The following is a 24,943-nucleotide window of genomic DNA, read 5'->3' as shown; positions in this document are numbered from 1 at the left end:
AGACCGTGGTGTTACCTGTTGTACCAGACCGTGGTGTTACCTGTTGTACCAGACCATGGTGTTACCTTTTGTACCAGACCGTGGTGTTACCTGTTGTACCAGACCGTGGTGTTACCTGTTGTACCAGACCGTGGTGTTACCTGTTGTACCAGACCGTGGTGTTACCTTGTTGTACCAGACCATGGTGTTACCTTGTACCTGGTGTACCAGACCGTGGTGTTACCTGTTGTACCAGACCGTGTGTGTTACCTTTTGTACCAGACCGTGGTGTTACCTGTGTACCAGACCGTGTGTTACCTGTTGTACCAGACCGTGGTGTTGGTTGTACCAGACCGTGGTGTTACCTTGTTGTACCAGACCGTGGTGTTACCTGTTGTACCAGACCATGGTGTTACCTTTGTACCAGACCGTGGTGTTACCTTGTGTACCAGACCATGGTGTTACCTTTTGTTGTACCAGACGTGGTGTTACTATACCCTGTGGTGTTACCAGACCTATTGTTAGACCATGGTGTTACCTGTTGTACCAGACCGTGGTGTTATGTTGTACCGTGGTGTTACCTTTTGTACCAGACCCTTTTGTACCAGACCGTGGTGTTACCTGTTGTACCAGACCATGGTGTTACCTTTTGTACCAGACCGTGGTGTTACCTGTTGTACCAGACCGTGGTGTTACCTTTTGTACCAGACCGTGGTGTTACCTGTTGTACCAGACCGTGGTGTTACCTGTTGTACCAGACCATGGTGTTACCTTTTGTACCCAACCGTGGTGTTACCTGTTGTACCAGACCGTGGTGTTACCTGTTGTACCACCCCACCGTGGTGTTACCTGTTGTACCAGACCATGGTGTTACCTACCAGACCGTGTGTATTGTACCAGACCGTGGTGTTACCTGTTGTACCAGACCATGGTGTTACCTTTTGTACCAGACCGTGGTGTTACCTGTTACCTTTTGTACCAGACCGTGGTGTTACCTGTTGTACCAGACCGTGGTGTTACTCTTTTGCCAGACCGTGGTGTTACCTGTTGTACCAGACGTGGTGTTACCTGTTGTACCAGACGTGTTACCTTTTGTACCAGACCGTGGTGTTACCTGTTGTACCAGACCGTGGTGTTACCTGTTGTACCAGACCGTGGTGTTACCTGTTGTATCAGACCGTGGTGTTACCTGTTGTACCAGACCGGTGTTACCTGTTGTACCAGACCGTGGTGTTACCCAGACCGTGGTGTTACCCGTGGTGTTACCTTTTGAATCAGACCGTGGTGTTACCTGTTGTACCAGACCGTGGTGTTTACCTTTTGTATCAGACCGTGGTGTTACCTGTTGTACCAGACCGTGGTGTTACCTGTTGTACCTGTTGTGGTGTTACCAGACCGTGGGTTACCTGTTGTACCGTGGTGTTACCTGTTGTATCAGACCGTGGTGTTACCTGTTGTACCAGACCGTGGTGTTACCTGTTGTACCAGACCGTGGTGTTACCTGTTGTACCAGACCGTGGTGTTACCTGTTGTACCCAGACCGTGGTGGTGTTACCTTGTGAATCAGACCGTGGTGTTACCTGTTGTACCAGACCGTGGTGTTAGTGGTGTTACCTGTGTACCAGACCGTGTTACCTGTTGTACCAGACCGTGGTGTTACCTGTTGTACCAGACCGTGGTGTTACCTTTGTACCAGACCGTGTGTTACCTGTTGTACCAGACTGTTGTACCAGACCGTGGTGTTACCTGTTGTAGACCGTGGTGTTACCTGTTGTACCAGACCGTGGTGTTACCTGTTGTACCAGACCGTGGTGTTACCTCTGTTGTACCAGACCGTGGTGTTACCTGTTGTACCAGACCGTGGTGTTACCGGACCGGTGTTACCTTTTGTACCAGACCGTGGTGTTACCTGTTGTACCAGACCGTGGTGTTACCTGTTGTACCAGACCGTGGTGTTACCTTTTGTAACAGACCGTGGTGTTACCTTTTGTATCAGACCGTGGTGTTACCTGTTGTACCAGACCGTGGTGTTACCTGTTGTACCAGACCGTGGTGTTACCTTTTGTACCAAACCGTGGTGTTACCTTTTGTATCAGACCGTGGTGTTACCTGTTGTACCAGACCGTGGTGTTACCTGTTGTACCAGACCGTGGTGTTACCTGTTGTACCAGACCGTGGTGTTACCTGTTGTACCAGACCATTGCGGCGATCAATCTGGGGCTGACCTTTCTTGCACACTGGAGAGTCTTGATTGTTTAAGCAAGAGTTGCTTGCTTGTCTGGAACCACAATGACAATTTTCCTAGTATTGTGATCCTGTGTTGTAGTGCTGGCTCTGATTGGCTGGCTGTCTGGTTGGCTGGCCGTTAGCTGGCAGCTACACTAAGATCAACCGAGCTCACCCGAATCAGAGATGATGCTGGGAGTATGGCTGCTATGTCCTAAAGTCTTTATATTGTGTTTAATTACCACTGGGTTTCTCTTTATACGTTCTGCAAGTGTTATAACTACTGGCCACTTATTTTACTTGAGATCCAGGGTGGGGTCGTTGGCTGACTGTACATGTAAAGTTACCTACAAGGTGTGTACACTTAGTACAGTAAATAATAAATTACTATAAGGAACATTCATTTGTGATACTGTACCCAGTTGTAGAATAATAAGAATGATTATAGCGAGACCTGTGACTAACCAACTCAAGAAATTCATTGACTTAAATTTAGCTTGAAGTAAAAATATTCTACACAAATTAATAATTTATCGAGCAAAGTCATTGAAAGAATTTTTTTTAAGTATATTAACTAAACTATGAACCAAAGATACAAGATGGTTGAATATCTTGTAGTTATGACTCGTCAATATATTATAGTTATGACTCGTCAATATATTGTAGTTATGACTCGTCAATATATTGTAGTTATGACTCGTCAATATATTGTAATTATGACTCGTCAATATATTGTAGTAATGACTCGACAATATATTGTAGTTATGACATCAATAACTATTATGGTTAAACTGTCGGATTCTGCCCCAGAATACGGTAGGATCCCGCCCCAGAAGATGGAAGGGTTCTGCCCCAGAATAGGGTAAGATTCCGCCCCAGAATAGGGTAGGAATTCGTCCCAGAATAGGGTAGGAATTCGTCCCAGAATAGGGTAGGAATTCGTCCCAGAATAGGGTAAGATTACTCCTCAGAATACGCTAGGGTTCTGCCCATGGAGACGGTAGGATATCGCTCCAGAAAACGGTAGGATTCTGCGCCAGCAGATGGTAGGATTCTGTCCCCAAAGACGGTACGACTCTGCCCCAGAAAATGGTCGGATTCCGACCACAATACAGTAGGATTTCGCTCCAGAATACGGAAGGATTCTGCGCCAGAATACGGTAGGATTCCACCCTAGAAAATGGAAGGAATCTGCCCCAGAAGACGGAAGGAATCCGCCCCAGAAGACGGTAGGATTCTGCCACAGAATACGGTAGGATCCCGCCCCTGAAGATGGTAGGGTTCTGCTCCAGAATAGGGTAGGATTCCTCCCGAGAATAGGGTAGGAATCCGTCCCAGCATAGGGTAGGATTCCGCCCCAAATATGGTAGGATTCTGCCCCAGGAGAAGGTAGGATTCCGCCTCAGAATAAGGTAGGATTCCGTCCCAGAATAGGGTAGTATTCTGCCCGAGAATACGCTGGGATTCTGCCCAAGGAGACGGTACATCCAGAATAATAAAAAAACACCAAGAAATGACCTCGAAAACCCATAAGTGGCGAGTAATTAGCATTGCAGAAGTAATTAAAATTTTCTAAAAGCCATTTGAACAAGCAATAATCCAGATATCAAAATTTGGTTAACACATCCTTACGCAGCATGTTCAGGAGTACCTATACTGAGATGTTGAACAAAATCTATTTTTTGGACGAAATGCCAAAAATTGTAAGGCTTACCCCTTACAGGATTTCTCTCAGAACTAAAATTTAATGTGCCTAACTACATCCAGAATAATGCACAAGCACCAAGAAATGGCATTGAAAACCCAAAAGTGGCGAGTAATTAGCATTGCAAAAGTAAATAAAATTTTCTAAAAGCCATTTGAACAAGCAATAATCCAGATATCAAATTTTGGTAGCCTCTCTTAGATCTGAGCACACAACTCTCCGGCTTACAAGAAGCCATTTAGTATTTCCTACTTTCCGAGGATATTTTCTCCAAATTAGTTTTAGTTAGAGACTACCTAAAATATAGCCTTAGTGAACCGGCAGAGTCGTTCACAGATGTTGCACATGTGGGGGTCAACATCACCACCACAATCACCACAACAATCATCACCACCACAATCATCACCACAACAATCATCACCACAACCATCATCACCACAACAATCATCACTACAATCATCACTACAGTCATCACCACAATAACCACAACAATCATCACCACAAGAAGCATCACCACCACAATCTTCACCACAACAATCATCACCGCAACAATCATCACCACAACAATCATCACCACAACAATCATCACCATAACAATCATCACCACAACAATCATCACCGCAACAATCATCACCACAACAATCATCACCACAACAATCATCACCACAACAAGCATCACCACAACAATCATCACCACAACAATCATCATCACTACAATCATCATCACTACAAGCGTCACCACAACAATCATCACCACAACAATCATCACCACAACAATCATCATCACCACAACAATCATCACCACAACAATCATCACCACAACAATCACCGGAACAACATCAACACAACAATCATCACCACAACAATCATCACCACAACAATCATCACCGCAACAATCATCATCACAAATAATCATCACCACAACACCATCACCACAACAATCATCACCACAACAAGCATCACCACAACAATCATCACCACAACAATCATCATCACTACAATCATCATCACAACAATCATCACCACAACAATCATCACCACAACAGTCATCACCACAACAATCATCATCACTACAATCATCATCACTACAATCATCACCACAACAGTCATCACCACAACAGTCATCACCACAACAATCATCATCACTACAATCATCACCACAACAATCATCCCCACAACAATCATCACCACAACAATCATCACTACAATCATCACCACAACAATCATCACCACAAAAATCATCACCGCCACAATCAGCACCACAGCAATCATCATCACAACAATCATCATTACAACTATCATCACCACAACAGTCATCACCACAGCAATCATCACTACAATCATCACCACAACAATCATCACCACAACAATCATCACCACAACAATCATCACTACATTCATCATCACAATAACCTCAACAAATCATCACCACAACAATCATCACCACAACAATCATCACCGCCACAATCAGCACCACAGCAATCATCATCACAACAATCATCATCACAGCAATCATCTTCACAACAATCATCATCACAGCAATCATCACCACCACAATCATCACCACCACAATCATCACCACCACAATCAGCACCACAACAATCATCACTACAACAATCATCACCACAACATTCGTCACTACAGTCATCACCACAATAACCTCAACAAATCATCACCACAACAATCAGCACCACAACAATCATCACTACAACAATCATCACCACAACATTCGTCACTACAGTCATCACCACAATAACCTCAACAAATCATCACCACAACAATCATCACCACAACAATCATCACCACAACAATCATCACCACAACAATCATCACCACAACAATCATCACCATAACAATCATCACTACAACAATCATCACCACAACATTCGTCACTACAGTCATCACCACAATAACCTCAACAAATCATCACCACAACAATCAGCACCACAACAATCATCACCACAACAATCATCACCACAACAATCATCACCATAACAATCATCACCACAACAATCATCACCACAATAACCACAACACTCATTATAAGCCAAAATATCACCATTCACATCTCCAAAGAACATATTACGTCAGTCACCATTTGTGGAATAGTAATCTTTTTTTCTAATGTCTGTTTCTTATTTTATTTTGTTCATCACTTTTTACGAAAATTCCGCTTTACAAAACAATGGGACGAACATGGCTACCCTACTGCTTGGTGCTGGCCTTGTCGGTGTTCATGTGGTGGCAGGTCCGCAGCAGAAACACGGAGCTGAAGCGTGATATCTCCATCCTGTCGCACCTGGTGGTCACGATTCACGGCCGGTATTGGTCTCCTTGGGGTGTTCCTCGGCCTCTCGACTTGTGCCCCGAGAACTTTACCTCCAGTTGGGAGAAGATCCCGGTGCTCGGTGATATTATCACTTTGCCTCTAAAATTTAAAAAAATGGAACACCTCTCTAATGTTCTCCTCCAGGTCCACCAGGAGGAGACGACGTACTTGTCGATCTTGGTCGGTTTGGCGGTTGTGATGAGTGTGCTTAGCGGAATGATGTACGGCTACACATCTCGATGCTGGCGGCGTTTGTGCTACGTCGACCAGCCCCAAGAGAGCTGTAAGCGGCCTTGTCATGAGCAAATGATTCTCATGAGCAACGAAGAGACCGCAGACCAGCAGCCCAGCACCGGCCTTGTGGAGTCTCATTTACCTTTTAATCAAGAGTGTAAATTAGAGACCGCAGACCAGCAGCCCAGCACCGGCCTTGTGGAGTCTCATTTACCTTTTAATCAAGAGTGTAAATTAGAGACCGCAGACCACCAGCCCAGCACCGGCCTTGTGGAGTCTGGTGTATCTTTTAACCAAAAGTGTGAAGACTATTTGGTAAAGGGTAAGAAAATGTTGGCTGAAGGAGCATATGCTAAGATTTATGCTCTGAAAAGCCGTCGCTTCCATCAAAATCCCCCACTTTGCATAAAAGTCTTCAGGACCTTCGAGGGTAACCTGGCCATGGCCAAAAGAGAGGCCACTACACTCATGTGTCTCGACACACTTGAGGGAGTGCCTCATTTGGTGGCCACTTACCGGGACCCCCCATCTATTATCTTAACAAATCCCCCTGAAAATAGCATCCTAAACTGGTCTCTGTCGTCCAGGATGCGGCCAAGCGATATAATCATGATGACAGCTTTACAAGAACTAATCAAAATTGTACAGGCTGTCCATCAAAAAAAGATTATACACAATTTCATCCGGAATGATAACGTAAGCCTGGAGTTGTTACCGGACAACAGCGTTAAAGTTACTCTCCAAGACTTTAGTCTGGCCACGACAAAGGGCCAGAGTTACTATAACCGGACAAAATATCCGGTGAACGAGCAAACTCGGCAAAATAAACACTGGTGGGTTGCCCCCGAATTATACTTTGAAGGTAAAGCCTCACCAGCCTCTGACATCTACTCCATATGTGTTCTTGCCAAACCCATGCTTCGATGGGTTAAGATAAAGACTGCATTATTAGTACGTTCATTGATATTTCAGGGTTTGTCACTCGATCCCAATGAACGACCCACAATGGTTCAGTTGTTGCATGGTATAACTGAGGAACTGGCCCGCCGGTACACTATTAGTGCAGCCGTCCCCGAGAACACCGGCGCTGTTATCAGCCCCAAGGCTGATGTAAGCAGCACTGTTGCTGCTGAAAGCAGCCCCAAGGCAGCTGTAAGTAGCACTGCTGCTGCTGCTGCTGCTGCAAGCAGCCCCAAGGCTGTTGTAAGCAGCACTGCTGCTACTGCGAGTGGCCCCAAGGCTGATGTAAGCAGCACTGTTGCTGCGAGTGGCCCCAAGGCAGCTGTAAGCAGCACTGCTGCTGCTGCGAGTGGCCCCAAGGCAGCTGTAAGCAGCACTGCTGCTGCTGCGAGTGGCCCCAAGGCTGATGTAAGCAGCACTGCTGCTGCTGCGAGTGGCCCCAAGGCAGCTGTAAGCAGCACTGCTGCTGCTGCGAGTGACCCCAAGGCTGTTGTAAGCAGCACTGTTGCTGCTGCGAGTGGCCCCAAGGCTGATGTAAGCAGCACTGCTGCTGCTGCGAGTGGCCCCAAGGCAGCTGTAAGCAGCACTGCTGCTGCGAGTGGCCCCAAGGCTGATGTAAGCAGTACTGCTGCTGCGAGTGGCCCCAAGGCAGCTGTAAGCAGCACTGCTGCTGCTGCGAGTGGCCCCAAGGCAGCTGTAAGCAGCACTGCTGCTGCTGCGAGTGGCCCTAAGGCTGTTGTAAGCAGCACTGTTGCTGCTGCGAGTGGCCCCAAGGCTGATGTAAGCAGTACTGCTGCTGCGAGTGGCCCCAAGGCAGCTGTAAGCAGCACTGCTGCTGCTGCGAGTGGCCCCAAGGCTGATGTAAGCAGCACTGCTGCTGCTGCGAGTGGCCCTAAGGCTGATGTAAGCAGCACTGTTGCTGCTGCGAGTGGCCCCAAGGCAGCTGTAAGCAGCACTGCTGCTGCTGCGAGTGGCCCCAAGGCAGCTGTAAGCAGCACTGCTGCTGCTGCGAGTGGCCCTAAGGCTGTTGTAAGCAGCACTGTTGCTGCTGCGAGTGGCCCCAAGGCTGTTGTAAGCAGCACTGTTGCTGCTGCGAGTGGCCCCAAGGCTGTTGTAAGCAGCACTGTTGCTGCTGCGAGTGGCCCCAAGGCTGTTGTAAACACCAAAGTGTTGTCTGAGGACCTGGTGTTGTTTAAAAAGTTCCGCAAGTCCCTTATAACGGGTGAAAGAATGCTTGCAGCAGGCGTATGTTATGAGACTTACGCTCTCCACGACCGCAACCTTCCAAGAAATCTCACACGTTGTATAAAAGTCTTCAGGACCTTCGAGGGTAACCTGGACATGGCCAAAAAAGAGGCCACTACACTCATGTGTCTCGACACACTTGAGGGAGTGCCTCGTTTGGTTGCCACTTACCGGGACCCCCCATCTATTATCTTAACAAATCCCCCTGACACTAACCTCAGGCACTGGATTCAGGATCCCAAGAAGCGGCCAAGCAATATAATCATGATGAAAGTTGTACACGATCTAATCAAAATTGTACAGGCTGTCCATCAAAAAAATACCATCCATAATTTCATCCGGAATGATAACGTAAGCCTGGAGTTGTTACCGGACAACAGCGTTAAAGTTACTCTCCAAGACTTTAGTCTGGCCACGACAAAGGGCCAGAGTTACTATAACCGGGCAAAATATCCGGTGAACGAGCAAACTCGGCAAAGTAAACACTGGTGGGCTGCCCCCGAATTATACTTTGAAGGTAAAGCCTCACCAGCCTCTGACATCTACTCCATATGTGTCTTAATTAAAATCATACTTAATTGTATGGAGTTTAAGCCAGGGGAACTCTGCCGGTTGCTTGAACTTGGTGTGTCTGAAAATCCACAATTGAGGCCGTCCACCTCCGTACTTCTTGAGGTAGTGACTGGAATTATTAATACCCTACCATTAAGTTAACCCAAAAATTTTTATTCTCTTTCACGTCTGTTATCATTATGATTATCTTTCTTAGTACTTTGCTTCCTATCCCTCAGATGTAGTGTTAGGTTGTTTATTGTTCAGGCCACACAAGCTGGGGAATCGATTCTTCTGATACTCTAATTCAATTTATTTATTTTACCTTCAAATCCGTTAACTAACGTAATACAATTAGTAGCTTAACCTTTTACATGTTGACTCTATTGACGAACATCAAATGCAGCTGTTAAAATGTCACCTAAATTTGAATATACACTATAGATTTCCCCTATGTCAAAGTGACGATGATCATTGTATAATACATTTTTGAATTTTTTTGGTGCTTAATTGCATTTTATATACATCACACTGTACATGAAATGAGACAGCATCGGCTAGTTAGAGGTGGTCTTGAGAATAAAGGCGATGACCAAGAATGCCTTACAGTCTAATTCAACTACCACATCTGAGACCAAGTGAATTCAATTCATTGGCTGCAGACTTAATGGCTAATAATACTGCATCTTATACGGTTGTATTTTATTCAATATTTGAGTGAAAGAAAAAAGTTGTCATAAAGATACATAAAGACTACAAGAAAAATCACAAATTTTATAACTGTGCGGTCGTATAAGAAACATTTGTTCTGATGACGACTGTAAATTAAGGGTCACGTCTCTGATTACTTTTCATTTTCTTTTATCCTCTTCACCAAATGATCGGCTCGTTAGCCGCTTGGGCGATCGGTCACGTCTCTGTTACACACTGTTGGCAAGTACTGGGCATGCACCGGCTCCTGAATGTACCTGAACCTGCTCCAGTGTTGGTCAAGTCTGGTCTTGAAAGAGCTCACACTCGGTGCCGTCACAACACTCTCTGGTAGATTGTTCCAAGAGTTTACAACCCTCACTCCGAAAAAGTTTGCCCTCACAGTTTTCTGGACTTGTGGTTTCTTCAATTGTTTGTGTTTAGGGTATGACCGTTTGGGTAAATGGAATTATTTACTTCTCCTAGAAGTCCTTTACTTTTGGTCAATGTGATAATAGAGTAGTTAAACAGTCATCACACACTAATTATATTATTTTCCTTTGCGTGATTGGTATGAAAAGTGTGTGAAGTATACCATGGTGTGTGAAGTATACCATGGTGTGTGAAGTATACCATGGTGTGTGAAGTATACCATGATGTGTGAAGTATACCATGGTGTGTGAAGTATACCATGGTGTGTGAAGTATACCATGGTGTGTGAAGTATACCATGGTGTGTGAAGTATACCATGGTGTGTGAAGTATACCATGGTGTGTGAAGTATACCATGGTGTGTGAAGTATACCATGGTGTGTGAAGTACTGGTGGAACAGGTAAGTCATAATATTGTTTGCCTTGGTATTGATTTCCACTCTGAAACCAACTTAACTCTGTTTTTTTTTAGGCTTGCTACGATTTGAGATGGTTGTAAACTCAAGGAAGTGGTGTATGGTGGCTCTTCATCGTGAATTAATGCACATATTTTCTTTATATGAGCACATTCATTTAAAGAAACGTCATTTTCTAAGTTTGCCGTGTGAGTAATTAGGAAAAACTGTACAGCCGATAAATGAACCCAAAGGCTAGTCGGTATTACTGCTAATAATTCCCCCACAACTTTTGGATTTTCTTAATATACCTATCATATAGCCCTGACTTGATCTCAACAGATTATGTACATGAAACTGCGCCTAGGGTACAGGTACCTATGGGAGTACATTGGCAACCCTGAGCCTGGCCGCACTGTTTGTAAACTTTGTGGCCAACCCGACTCTCACACCCTCTCTCACTACATCCTCACTTGCCCTATGACCTCCTCCTACAGGTCCCAAGCAGTTACCAACACCTCTTCCCTCCCTGACCAGATATCCCTCCTCCTAGTGACAGGCCTGGCACTTGACATTATTAGGGACCTGCCACGCTTTGCCATAAACAGATGAAATGTACCGGGAACTTTCCCCCCACACACTCATCATTCTGTCACTTTATGTAACTTGCTGACAAAACCTATGACCCTTCAGGCTTCTACGCCCTTAATGCACGAGTCATAAAGGCAAGAATGAACTTGGCATGCTTCCCAGATGGGCGCTGTAAACGCTTCTGGGCTTCACCTTACACAGGATGTAAGGGGGTGCCCAATAAACTAGCCCCCTCGGGGGCAATCTAATCTAAAACCTATCATAGTTGAGACAATTTTTAAAGAACTCTTTATTGTGTCACAAATTACCTAGAACGGAGATATTTATTATCCTTCTGGATGGTCCAGGGTGATGGAGCCCACCCGTTGGTAAGGAAGTTAGGTAAGGTTAGGTAGGTTTGGTTAGTGTTATCAACTATATATAAGTAATTTCGTTATTTCCGACGGTACTGAAGGTCATAATTTATAGCTTGCCATAGAATTCCTTATGTTTTCTTATTTTTTTTAAGCGTTAATTTTGATTCAAGTGGATTAATTTCATATTTTTATAGCGGCTAACGAGCCGATCAGTGGTGAAGAGGATAAAAGTATGATTCCTACCAAATATAACATACAGTAGTAGCGTGCATAGAAGTGAAAATATAAGAAATTTACCGCCTGGAACTAAATGCACTATATTATAATAAAATCAATTTATAATATTGTAACCAAGTTTTATTTAGTTGATATTTATAAGTAGCCGATAGAATGGAGGTGGTTGCTAAGAGGAGTTATGCTGACATATTAGCAGGGCCACGGGAGGTAGCGGATAGTAATGCAGGATCAGATCAGGTTCTACAACAGCTTGGAACTTTGAAGAAGTGTGTCGAAGAAATGAAAATTAACGGACCTACTGTTAGGGGAGAGGAGGAACACCAGGAACGTCTACAGCGCAGGAACAATGTAGTAGTAGTTTTTGGAGTCCCAGAGAGCCAGGCGGAGGGAACTGTGAGTAAGGTAACACACGATAAGATGCTGTTTCAAAATATTTGTACAGAGGTTCTGAAGATTCCATCAACCCCTCAGGATGTCAGGAGGCTGGGACAAAAGCAGGGGGATAAGCCTCGCCCCCTTAGGATCACAATACGTAGTGAGTGAGGAGGAGAAATGGCAGGTTATTCGGCAGGCAAAAAACTTAGCAAGGAGCGAGGCATTTCGGGATGTATTCATTTACCCAGATCGCACGGTAATGCAGAGGGAACAGCACAAGAAGCTCCTGCAGGACTTGAAGCAGAAGAGGGAGGAGTCAAGGAAGAACAGGGACGGGTGTACATGGGTTATACTCAGGGGGAGGGTAGTGTAAGCAAGTGTGCTGACACAGGGCCAGGAGGCAGTAGTGCACCCTCCACCCACTCAACCCCCCCACCCGGGAGGAGGCACCAGCTCCGCCTACCGGGCAGGAGGAGGCGAGCGCCGTGTAAACAATGACATTTCTAACCACACCCTGCAAAATACAGTGTACTTAGCAAATGCTGCAGCTTCTGAGAATGTGGGGGGAGCGGGTTTATTACTAAGAGCAGAGACGTTACCGAGAACAAATTCTGGCTTGAATGTCATGTACACTAATACTGACATGTTCCTTGATAAGAGAGAGGAGTTTGAAACACTACTAAGAGTACACCAACCAGATATCGTAGGTGTTGTAGAACTGTTGAACAAGAACAGGAGAATCGACCCAGAGGAATGTGAGTTCAGTATTGCTGGATATGACTCATTTACGAACATTTCTCAAGAAACTTGCAAGAGGGGTGTGGTTTATCTATGCTAGGCGAGACCTTAGAGCCAGCCAGGCGAGGGTACAAGGAGAAGATGTTTTTGAAGAGTCCAAGTGGTGTAAAGTTAAATTAAAGGGAGGGGACTTAATTATCGTTGGGTGTATCTACAGATCCCCAAACTGTGGCCCACTAAATCAAAGGAACTTAAGAACCTTAATAAACAATGCGGCAATGCTCAACCCTAGCCACCTCCTTATCATGGGGGACTTTAACTATGGCGACATCGACTGGAGAAACGAGTCCACCCCGAATGACTTGAATAACCCTGCTACTCTTTTTGTAGAAACTCTGAGAGATAATTTTCTGTTCCAACATGCTAGACCCGACACATTACAGAGGGGAGCAAACACCCAAGCCACTTGACCTCATCATAACAAACGAGGAGGGTATGGTGGCCAAACTGGAACACCTTGCCCCCGTTGGCACCAGTCACCATATTGTGTTGTCATTCAGATTTAACTGTTACCTAGTTCAGGGTAAGGCCAGGCCAGGCCAAGGTGCAAATATTACAAGGGAAATTACAATGGGATGAGGGAAGAGATGAGGGGTATCAACTGGCCTGACTTATTAAGGTACAAGAACGCAGACACTACGCTGAATATCATAACTAGTAAAGCGACCCATTTGATCGATAAATATATACCCAAGACCAAACCCAGTGCTTCTAGGAATACAAGGAGACCCCTACACATGAACCATGCGGCGGTCGACAAAATTAAGAAGAAAACCCAGAAATTCAAGACGTGGGTTGGGTCAAACGATGAGCAAGACAGGAGGATGTATGCAAGAGCCAGAAACCAAGCAAAGATAGAGTGTAGGAGGGCTGAAAAGGAGTTCCAGAGGCTGGTTGCAAGCGAGGTCAAGTCAAACCCAAAGGCGTTTTACCGCTATGCAAAGTCGAAATTGAAAACGCGAGTAGGTGTATCAGACCTGAGGCTTGAAGATGGTAGTTACGCAGATTCTGACCAGGATAAAGCTGAGGCATTGAACAGCTTCTTTTCCTCGGTGTTCACAAGAGAGGATGCTATTAACCTCCCTGCGTTTGAGGACAGACGGTTCGACACAGCACTGACCCACATTGTGCTCACAGAAGACGGTATTAGAAATAAACTGTCCAGGTTAAAGGTCCATAAGAGTCCCGGACCTGACATGGTGCATCCCAGAGTGCTAAGAGAGTTGTGCAACGAGCTTGCAGAGCCCCTGAAGATTCTGTTTTGTAAATGCCTGGATGAACAAATGGTCCCCAGTGAATGGAAAGTGGCTTATGTGAGTCCTATCTTCAAGAAGGGCGATAGTCACTCCACGAACAACTATAGACCGGTGAGCCTGACCAGCATAATATGTAAAGTACTTGAGAGTATTATCAGAGATGCCGTGATGGAACATCTAATACGAAACAACCTTGTAAAAGATTGCCAACACGGTTTTATGCCGGGGCGCTCTTGCTTAACACAATTGCTCAAGGTATTGGATATTTGGACCCATATTCTGGAACGGGGTGGTAATATCGACAATATTTACCTAGATTTTGCCAAGACTTTCGACAGTGTACCCCACGAAAGGCTGAAAATCAAACTGGAAGGGTACGGAATTCGGGGAAATGTCCTAGCGTGGATAGAAGACTTTCTACATGACCGCAAGCAATGTGTGGTGATTAATGGCACGAAATCGTCATCTGTACCTGTCACAAGTGGGGTACCACAGGGCAGTGTATTGGGCCCGCTGTTGTTTGTTTGCTTCATAAATGACATGCCTGACTTTGTAAACTCCTCCATACAAATGTTTGCCGATGACGCCAAGTTATTTCGGGAAATCAAGAATCAAGCGGACTGTGAAGCACTGCAGAAGGACCTCTGTGGGCTCCAGGAATGGTCAAAGAAATGGCTGCTGAGATTCAATGTCACGAAGTGTAAGAGGATGCACCTGGAGCATACCAACGGTAAGGAGGCGTATCATATGTCCCAACGGGATGAAGAAACTGCCCTATTGGGTGGCCATTCGGTAAATAAGGTAAAGTTGAGAGTGGCACCACCATCCCCTGGCGACCTTCATCCCGCTGATAATGTTAGCCAAGCTCCACGAAAAAAATCTGATATATTTCATTATTTATACTTAATATTGTCGAAATCATTATTATAAAAAACTATTTTCTGTTAAAATTTTGGTTAAATATAGCCTGTATATGTTAATTTGTTTTAAAATTAAATAGTTAAACAATACTGGTCGTGGTTTGTTCCAACATTGTGGTGATCAGCTGTAGTGAACATGGCGGCCTCAGTGTGTCGGGGACTGTACGGTGCTGCCTCAAAAACCTGTGAGTAGAGGAGTTATAACACACCAGAGGAACTATTACTCTTATATAACCCTTCTTCACACACCAGAGGAACTATTACTCTTATATAACCCTTCTTCACACACCAGAGGAACTATTACTCTTATATAACCCTTCTTCACACACCAGAGGAACTATTACTGTTAGGTAACCCTTCTTCACACACCAGAGGAACTATTACTCTTATATAACCCTTCTTCACACACCAGAGGAACTATTACTGTTAGGTAACCCTTCTTCACACACCAGAGGAACTATTACTCTTAGATAACCCTTCTTCACACACCAGAGGAACTATTACTCTTAGATAACCCTTCTTCACACACCAGAGGAACTATTACTCTTATATAACCCTTCTTCACACACCAGAGGAACTATTACTCTTATATAACCCTTCTTCACACACCAGAGGAACTATTACTCTTATATAACCCTTCTTCACACACCAGAGGAACTATTACTCTTAGATAACCCTTCTTCACACACCAGAGGAACTATTACTCTTATATAACCCTTCTTCACACACCAGAGGAACTATTACTCTTATATAACCCTTCTTCACACACCAGAGGAACTATTACTCTTATAATAACCCCCTTCTTCACACACCAGAGGAACTATTACTCTTAGATAACCCTTCTTCACACACCAGAGGAACTATTACTCTTAGATAACCCTTCTTCACACACCAGAGGAACTATTACTCTTATATAACCCTTCTTCACACACCAGAGGAACTATTACTCTTATATAACCCTTCTTCACACACCAGAGGAACTATTACTCTTATATAACCCTTCTTCACACACCAGAGGAACTATTACTCTTAGATAACTTATTACTCTTAGACACACCAGAGGAACTATTACCCTTCTTCACACACCAGAGGAACTATTACTCTTATATAACTATTCACACACCAGAGGAACTATTACTCTTAGATAACCCTTCTTCACACACCAGAGGAACTATTACTCTTATATAACCCTTCTTCACACACCAGAGGAACTATTACTCTTAGATAACCCTTCTTCACACACCAGAGGAACTATTACTGTTATATAACCCTTCTTCACACACCAGAGGAACTATTACTCTTATATAACCCTTCTTCACACACCAGAGGAACTATTACTGTTAGATAACCCTTCTTCACACACCAGAGGAACTATTACTCTTATATAACCCTTCTTCACACACCAGAGGAACTATTACTCTTATATAACCCTTCTTCACACACCAGAGGAACTATTACTCTTATATAACCCTTCTTCACACACCAGAGGAACTATTACTCTTAGATAACCCTTCTTCACACACCAGAGGAACTATTACTGTTAGATAACCCTTCTTCACACACCAGAGGAACTATTACTCTTAGATAACCCTTCTTCACACACCAGAGGAACTATTACTGTTAGATAACCCTTCTTCACACACCAGAGGAACTATTACTCTTAGGTAACCCTTCTTCACACACCAGAGGAACTATTACTGTTAGGTAACCCTTCTTCACACACCAGAGGAACTATTACTGTTAGGTAACCCTTCTTCACACACCACCACAATGATTTAATAACATATATAAGGACATAATGGTAACATGTGTGAGGTTCCGGTGATGCTACTGCTGACGGTAGATACATCGATAGATAGATACATTTTGGCCTTCAAATTGAGCTGTTTTGTAAGTCAATCAATTGCATCTCAAAATTATCCAAATCAATCCACTGCAACATTTCCAAATTCAGTTTGTCTAATGTTACAATGTCTGCTGCACAGTTTATGAATTGTGCAGTTTCTTCAAATGACCTGAACTTAGTAAATCTTAAAGAAAATTGTTCAGTAGTTGAATCAATGATGCTCGAAAATTGCATTTGAAGGATCTGAATGTCTGTTTTCTTATGAATTTCAAGATCAGTTGTGTTTTTTTAGGATGGGAAATATTTAAAAGTGCCATTGTCGACATCACGTTTAAAAATTTTCGGTTTGATTTCAGAGGCTTTTATGTTATCAAACATAACATCAAGTGTTTTGCCAGATCCCTGTATTTGGTGTTCAAGTCATTTAAGAGTGAAGAGACATCTGTAAAAACCATCAATCTACAACTCCACACAACGTCAGATAATTCTTGACAAGAACATTTTTAACTCTTCAAAAACAGACGAGTTTCATCAAAACACTCAACAGATCATTTAAGGGCAGAACTTCGACTAAGCCAACGAACATTATTGTACATACCATATATAGTCGTGTATAGTTGGAGTTTTTAAGACCAAATTTTTAGGCAAAATTTGGGGGTCAACCTCTACATGGGTAATAGATTAGTTAGGTTGAATCCGTGCATGATGGGAAGGGCGAGGAGCAACTTTTAGCTTTAGACATGAAAAATATTTAACATTTACTGCCAGTAAACAATGGAAACATAAAATATGTACCAATTAGTAATGATAAACTGTGCAGTTCCTTCAGCAGATGAAGCTCACCAACTTACAATCGGCTAACTTACCTTACAACGTGTTTTCAGTAGTCTATGTTGAAGTTCTTGCCACGGGCTAACTTATCATATCATATACGGTATCACAGTAGCCGTAGATCGACAAAAAATACCGGTAATAAAAACCTTTTCGATATTTCACACTTAATATAATAATCCACCTCAACCTCATATTGTTTACGACACGCACCACCAGCTGTTGAGTGTTGGTACAGTTGCCAGGGCAGATCTCCTGCATCATCATCATAGCCAGCCCAAAGTAGCCAAATGCATGGTAAGTTACGGTATGGTAGCACAGGACCATGTAAAACATGAAGTATTCATTTTTAAACGTTTATTTATAGATACATAAATTTTTTCATATATTTTATCCTATTTTACATTGAAATACATCACATTTCAGCAAAACTACTATTTATTTTTGAGAATATATTCATTCAGGTGCAGTTTAGGTATAATATACATGTGATGTAACATTTTTTAACTGAAAACAATTAAAAAAACACGTACCCTCTAGCCCTGTTGAAGGAGAAGACTGGGAGAAGCTGTTTGGTGCTGAAGACGATGACAAGGAAAATGATTTTGATGGATTTTAATGAAAATATTCAGAAATATGGTATCGTAATATTTATTCAAGTGAATTAGGATAGAATATTATTGTAATACAACAGTTTTTTAACTGAAAACCATTCAAAAAGCGATTACGGTAAAATCTTTTGAACAACGAAAGAAAGTGAAAGTCATTGTTTTCGTCATGATTTTATCCCACTTTCCACTGTAATACCGTATGTCATTTCAGCAAAAAAATTACATTTCCATATTTATTTCTGAGAATATATTCATTCAATCACAGTTAAGGTAAAATATACTTGTAATGTAATATTTTAATGAAAATACCTGGTATTTAGAAATACGGTATCGTAGTTTTCTTTTGTTAAAAATTTAATTAACAAAGATTGATGTTTCAAATGTAACGTTTTCAACCTAACGAATCTATTACCCGTTTAGAGGTCGACCCCCAATTTTTTACCAAAAAATTTGGCCTTAAAAACTCGAACTACACACAGGTGTACACAGTAAATAAGGACATGGGGGGCCAGGGGTGTTGTTTTTTTTTGCGGGGGGGGCAGCAAAAATATGCGGATTCTTAGCATTCACGGGTATCTCTGTTACCTAACCCCCGCGTGTGTGTGTGTGTGTGTGTGTGTGTGTGTATATATATATATATATATATATATATATATATATATATATATATATATATATATATATATATATATATATATATATATATATATATATATATATATATATATATATATATATATATATCCAGACTATATTGTATACATATAAAGTTGTGTTGACAGTTTCAGTTGTGCCGCGGGCCGTGACGGGGGTGCGACTGTGTAGCTCTGACCTGCACCGTAAGTGACTCTACCTTCTGTAAACTGTGTTAATATAACAACTGTGTTGGATTATTACACTGCAGTACATTGTTACACATTTCCCTTGACATAACCAACTGTTATGGTATTGTTGGTCATTTTAGTGTTATAAAAGGTGTATTTTAAACATCCCTATAATAGTATCTGTTGAGCAGTGCTTTTACTAACCTTATGATTATTACAGCCACCATCCGTCCTGAAAATGTTATCCAGCGGCAGACACTGAGTGAATATGGACAGTACTTGGCAGAGTGTCTGCCTAAGTATGTGCAGAAGGTGAGTACTTGGTAGTGTGTCTTAAGTGTGTACCATTCTCGTGTCGGATCACCAGTATGGCTTTCCCCAGGCGAGATCTACTGGTGATCTGCTCTCCTATTGCACCCATCTTTGGTCATCATCTCTTAGGGATTACAGGGAAACTTTTGTCGTGGCCCTCGACATCTCCAAAGCATTTGACAGGGTATGGCACAAGTCTTTGCTTTCTAAACTTCCCTCTTATGGTTTCTCTCCCACTTTGTTCTCTAATCTCTAGCTTCCTTGACAACCGATCCATGGCAGTTGTTGTCGAGGGATCGATCTCTTGCTCTTTCTCTACCAATAGTGGTGTCCCACAGGGTTCTGTTCTTTCACCTACTCTCTTTTTTCTTTTTTTCAATGATTTACTTCACATTACAACTAATTCTATCCACTCTTATATTGGTGATACACTGATTCTACTCTTCACTCCTCTTCACATTTTCCCTTCCTCCTAATTCTCAAATTAGATCTGTTTCTATCAATGCGGATCTGTGCAGCATCTCTGAATGGGGAGGTACAAACTTGGTTAAATTCAAAAGTAATAAAACTCAGTATTTACCAATTATACTTTCCAGATTAGATGATCTCCCACCAATCACTTTTCAGGACGTAATTATTCTGCCAAATTCCAAAATAGATATGCTAGGCCTCACCATTTCCTCTAATATATCATGGAAGCCACACATCCTCAACATAGCTAAAGCTGCCTCCCGAAAGTTGGGAATGCTGTACAGATGCCGTAGCTACTTCACTCCTGAGCAGTTGCTTCAAGTATATAAGGGATTCATTCGTCCTAACTTGGAGTACTGCTCTCATATCTGGGATGGCTCTTCAACTGTTAGATAGGGTGGAATCAAAGGCATTTCGTCTTATTAACTCTCCTCCTTTAGTCGACAATTTCTCTTCCCTTTCTCTTCACCACAATGTTGCTTCACTCTCTCCTTTTACAGGTACAGTAAAGCCTCGAATAACGATGGTAATGCGGCCTCCAATATTGCAGTGTGAGGTGAATCGTCTTATTGCGAATCATTAATTACCATTAAAATAAGGCAATAATAATGAAATGCGTTCCCCAGTGTGACCTTTTCATATCTTTTGTGCGGCTTTTTACCCTCTTTTCCCCCCAAAAAACAAGACAATTAATGAAAATTACAAACTATATTCTTTAAATAATGTTTCTGAATGCACCTTATACAATATACAGTAAATGAATATTAATATGGTCACACAAGGAGATGGGACGCCATTGTTTTCGTTAATGCTTACAGCCGGGCCGATGATTCTCCACCTGAAAATGAAGAAAATAAGATTTGTTGTAGCTGTAGTAAAAATAATCTAAAAAAATTTGTTTCTTTTAATTAATGTTATTGAATAATTGTACAGTAGAAGTAACCACTGATGATAAAGGGAGACGGCCAACGTTGAGACGCGCACAATCGTTTAAACGGCGTCATTTCTCTTGTGTACAAAAGATTCAATATTGTTTATTACTGAATGTCTTTTTGATTGAATTAATGTTTGTGTGCAAAATGAACAATATAATTCATTAATAATACATAGAATATTAAAACACACAAGAGGAGACGAGACGCCATTGTTTTCATTAATGTTTAGAAAACCAGTGACTGATTGGTTCTACATATAAAGCTGAAGAAAATAAGACCCTGGTTGTAGCTGTAGTAAAATTAATGTAAACAAATTAATATGGTTGTTTTAAGTAATGTTATTAAATGGAACACTAGACACAGCTAACCGCTAATGGCAAAGAAAAAAGTGAGACTGCGTAACGTCAATGTTTTTCTCCTGTTCCTGTTCAGATTCATGAAAACAAAGGGACCACCAAGCTCCGACCGTTATGTACTGGTGATGGGCATTACCACTCATTAGCCCAGCAGCTTCCCTTGCCAGGCAACTTCTGTGCACAAGACGCTCTTCTTCTATTTTTTTACAGTATTTTATTTATTTTTTATAATACATATCGGGATTTAGTTATTATATAAATTAAAATGTAATTTTGTTTTATTTTTATTATATTTTTGTCGTAAATATGAATAAATAAGGACGTAAATTGAATTGGGTCCTAAATTAACTAGGGTCCTAAATATGTAGAGTCGTTTGTTGAACTGTCGTTGTCAGAGGCCTTACTGTACTGTACTTTAACGGGCAATGTTCGGTGGATTTGGCATCCTGTGTACCGCCGGCAAGGCCGTGGGCTCGTAACACGCGTCTTGCCAGCGGTGCCCACCGTTTCTCTGTGGATGTCGGTCACGCCATATTAACCCGTTATAGTTCCTCCTTCTTTCCTCACACAGCCAAACTGTGGAATGCTTTGCCTTCTTCTGTGTTTCCATACTTATACAATCTGTCTCACTTTAAAAAGCTGGTTTTCCGGCTTCTTCGGTTGTGGGTCGGTGACCTGTGCCAGGGTGGGCTATTCCCCATAAAAAGACCAAAAACAGACAGTTATAACACTATGGCTTAACTTCAGGTGCAGCTGACGGCCGGCAACGAGTTGGAGGTTCTCATAGCGCCTGAAGGTGTGATTCCTGTAATATCTTTCCTGAAGGACCACACCAACGCCCAGTACACAAGTTTGGCCGACCTCTGTGGTCTCGACGTACCCACCAGGGCGTATCGCTTTGAGGTCGGTTGACGGCTATTATTATTATTATTATTACTACAGTAGAAGTCCAAAAATCCGGACTGCTTGGGGATTGGGTCGGTCCGGATTTTCGGATTTTCCGGATTCTCAGGCAGTGCTATTAAAATTAAAATTTAAGGAGGAATAAAGAAGAGATGAACAGGTTCATTTTGATAGTTTATTCATTAGCAAATATAGCATGCTTCATTTATGAAAACGAGCAGTTTTAAAGAAAAAGCTGTGAATTCTAGAATTTTATTCTTTGCCTTTTTTATATCATAAATTGTAGACTTTCCAATGTCGTATGTTTCCATTTGAACAGTATTGCTCACACCACGTTTTAGTTTCTTAATTATTTCAAGTTTGTCACTTAATTTGAACGTGTTCTTCTTTCTCTTCACACAACGAAGTTTATCTACTATAGGAGCCATTATTATGGGCTTGTACAGTACTCTGTAAATGGAAAGAGTAGGACTCAAAATTACATGTTGTCACAGTTTGATTGCTCGTTTTAAAGTGGCGACCGCGTGGTCGCTTGTTGTTGCTGTGCAGCTGTGGCGCTCACGCATGTGCACATACACACAAAAGACAGCTAAATTAAAAAAAAAGTGAGTTTTCGAAAAGTCCGGATTCTCGGGTGGTCCGGATTTCTGGCATCCGGATTTTTGGACTTCTACTGTATTATTATTATTATTATTATGATTATTATTATTATTATTATTATTATTATTATTATTATTATTATTATTATTATTATTATTATTACTGTAGGCTCTCGCCAATAACGACTTCCACAATAACGTTTTCGACAATAACGGTAAGTTACAATAGATACCCATTTTCAATAATGACGTCTGGATTCTCTTGAATAATGGAAATTTCGTGGGAAGCGTCCAAGCGCATCAATGATAGCATTTGTTTGCTGCCATGTTGATGACGTAGTTGTCCACTCCGCCTCACTCTCACACACGCTCAGTGGAATACAGCGCTGCTCCCATGTGTGAGATTTTCCCCTCTATAACCAGTGGCTAGGGGAGGTGGTGGAGGGAGTGATTTGCCACCTGAATGACTGGGAACTTTTAAAGTGAGGAAATTGAACTGTCCTGAGTCTACAGTGCGAAATATTAAGAGGAACTTAGAGGAGACCAAGAAGAGTATTGTGCTGGCTAAAAATATTTCGGTAGTGATGGAAATGCGAGGCGAGCAATGAATGATAAAGGTGATAGAAACAGGTTGTTGGTGATAACAGAACATTTTCTTGTGAAATGGTTAGGTTGTAGAATGAAAGACAGTGCAAGTGTTAGCGGCCCTCACATACGGAACAACCATCACACCAAGCACCTCAAGAACTAAGTGTTATATTACTCAAACTCTTTATTTTGATGATTGAATAACAATTCTTTTTACTTCAGCTAACAGAAAGTGTTAGGAGGGCTTCAAGGGGAAAAATGGGTGAAATTCTTGTGGCAGTGGCACCAATAAACCTTTTTTACATGTATTTTAACGTCACACAAATAACGTTTTCGCTAATAATGGTGTTTTTCAGGCACCTATTAGACGTTATTGGTGAGAGTCTACTGTATTATTATTATTATTAGTGTGTGTGTGTGTGTGTGCGTGTGCAGGGTGGTGTAATGCATCTAGTGTGGCAGCATTATGTTCGGGTTTAGGTACAGGCATTGCTTGCTTCCTCTCACTTTGAGCTACCGCCGCTGGCTAGCCCTCGTGGCGAACAGGGAAGCAACTTGCATAAGTCTTCCCTTGCCAGTACACAGCCTCCTCACCCTCAAGACTCCTGCTGTGCCTCCTTGTGGCACCACACGGTAACTGGGTGCCTCGTGGGCCCAAGCTAAACCAGCAGGGGATGTCGGAGTAGCAGTTGGCCCCAGAGGGGCGGCGCTTAGGTCCACTGGCATGTGGACACGCCCTGGCACCTGCCAACCACCGCCCCGCTGTCTTGTGGATTAACCTTGGCAGGTATAAAGCTACGGGAGTAAACCCCAAACGAAAAATTTGCGGTGGAGCCCCGCATCAGGCAGACATGCTTACAGAGCTCCAAGACCCCAACGGTGGTATAGGGCGGAAGAGGTGACCACCATGGGAACCCAACGACTACATCAGAGGACGAAGGCAATGCATGATGGACAGGCAACTAAGGAAAAACCCAACAAACTGGGCTATTGGCAGGCCATTGCAACTCTCCCTCTCCCCAGTCGTTGCAACACTTGCACCACTGGATCAGAGAAAGGGAGAGCCAAGATGTGTGGTTGCAGCCTGCGCTCCTGCCTCACCACATAAATCAACTCACGCGTAGCCATCATCCAGCTTATCATACCTCTCTCCTCATCATTATCAAAACCACTATACCCCCAAAAGTCCTATGACGACGGACGAGTGGCGACAGGGACAGGCAGAGATGACTGCCGGGAGTCTCTAGTCACAACTCTGCACATGAGCGGCCCTTTCGAGGAGCCACTCTGCTCACCCGTCATGGGGAGGGGGCTAGAAAAGATGCCCTAAACATAGCCTGCCTAAAGAACCAACCTGACTGGGCAACCACACCCAGTAAGGTCATCCT

At 42.8% G+C, this 24,943-nt stretch overlaps 1 protein-coding gene across 1 annotated transcript in view; it reads left to right on the top strand.

The window, feature by feature from the left end:
* Positions 1 to 15,378: 15,378 nt before the first annotated feature.
* LOC121879273 (NADH dehydrogenase [ubiquinone] iron-sulfur protein 3, mitochondrial-like) overlaps positions 15,379 to 24,943 on the top strand; it is a 28,473-nt gene continuing 18,908 nt past the window's right edge. The window contains exons 1-4 of the mRNA XM_042385869.1: positions 15,379 to 15,464; positions 19,350 to 19,406; positions 19,612 to 19,703; positions 22,213 to 22,368. Coding sequence (XP_042241803.1) covers positions 15,416 to 15,464; positions 19,350 to 19,406; positions 19,612 to 19,703; positions 22,213 to 22,368 — 354 coding nt within the window. The 5' untranslated portion in view covers positions 15,379 to 15,415. The remainder of the gene's footprint in view (positions 15,465 to 19,349; positions 19,407 to 19,611; positions 19,704 to 22,212; positions 22,369 to 24,943) is intronic.

Source organism: Homarus americanus, unplaced genomic scaffold, assembly GCF_018991925.1.
Source record: "Homarus americanus isolate GMGI-L3 unplaced genomic scaffold, GMGI_Hamer_2.0 scaffold16894, whole genome shotgun sequence".
NCBI classification, from domain to species: Eukaryota; Metazoa; Arthropoda; class Malacostraca; order Decapoda; family Nephropidae; genus Homarus; species Homarus americanus.
The sequence above is the reverse complement of the archived record's forward strand: the minus strand, read 5'-3'. Positions and strand labels throughout refer to the sequence as shown.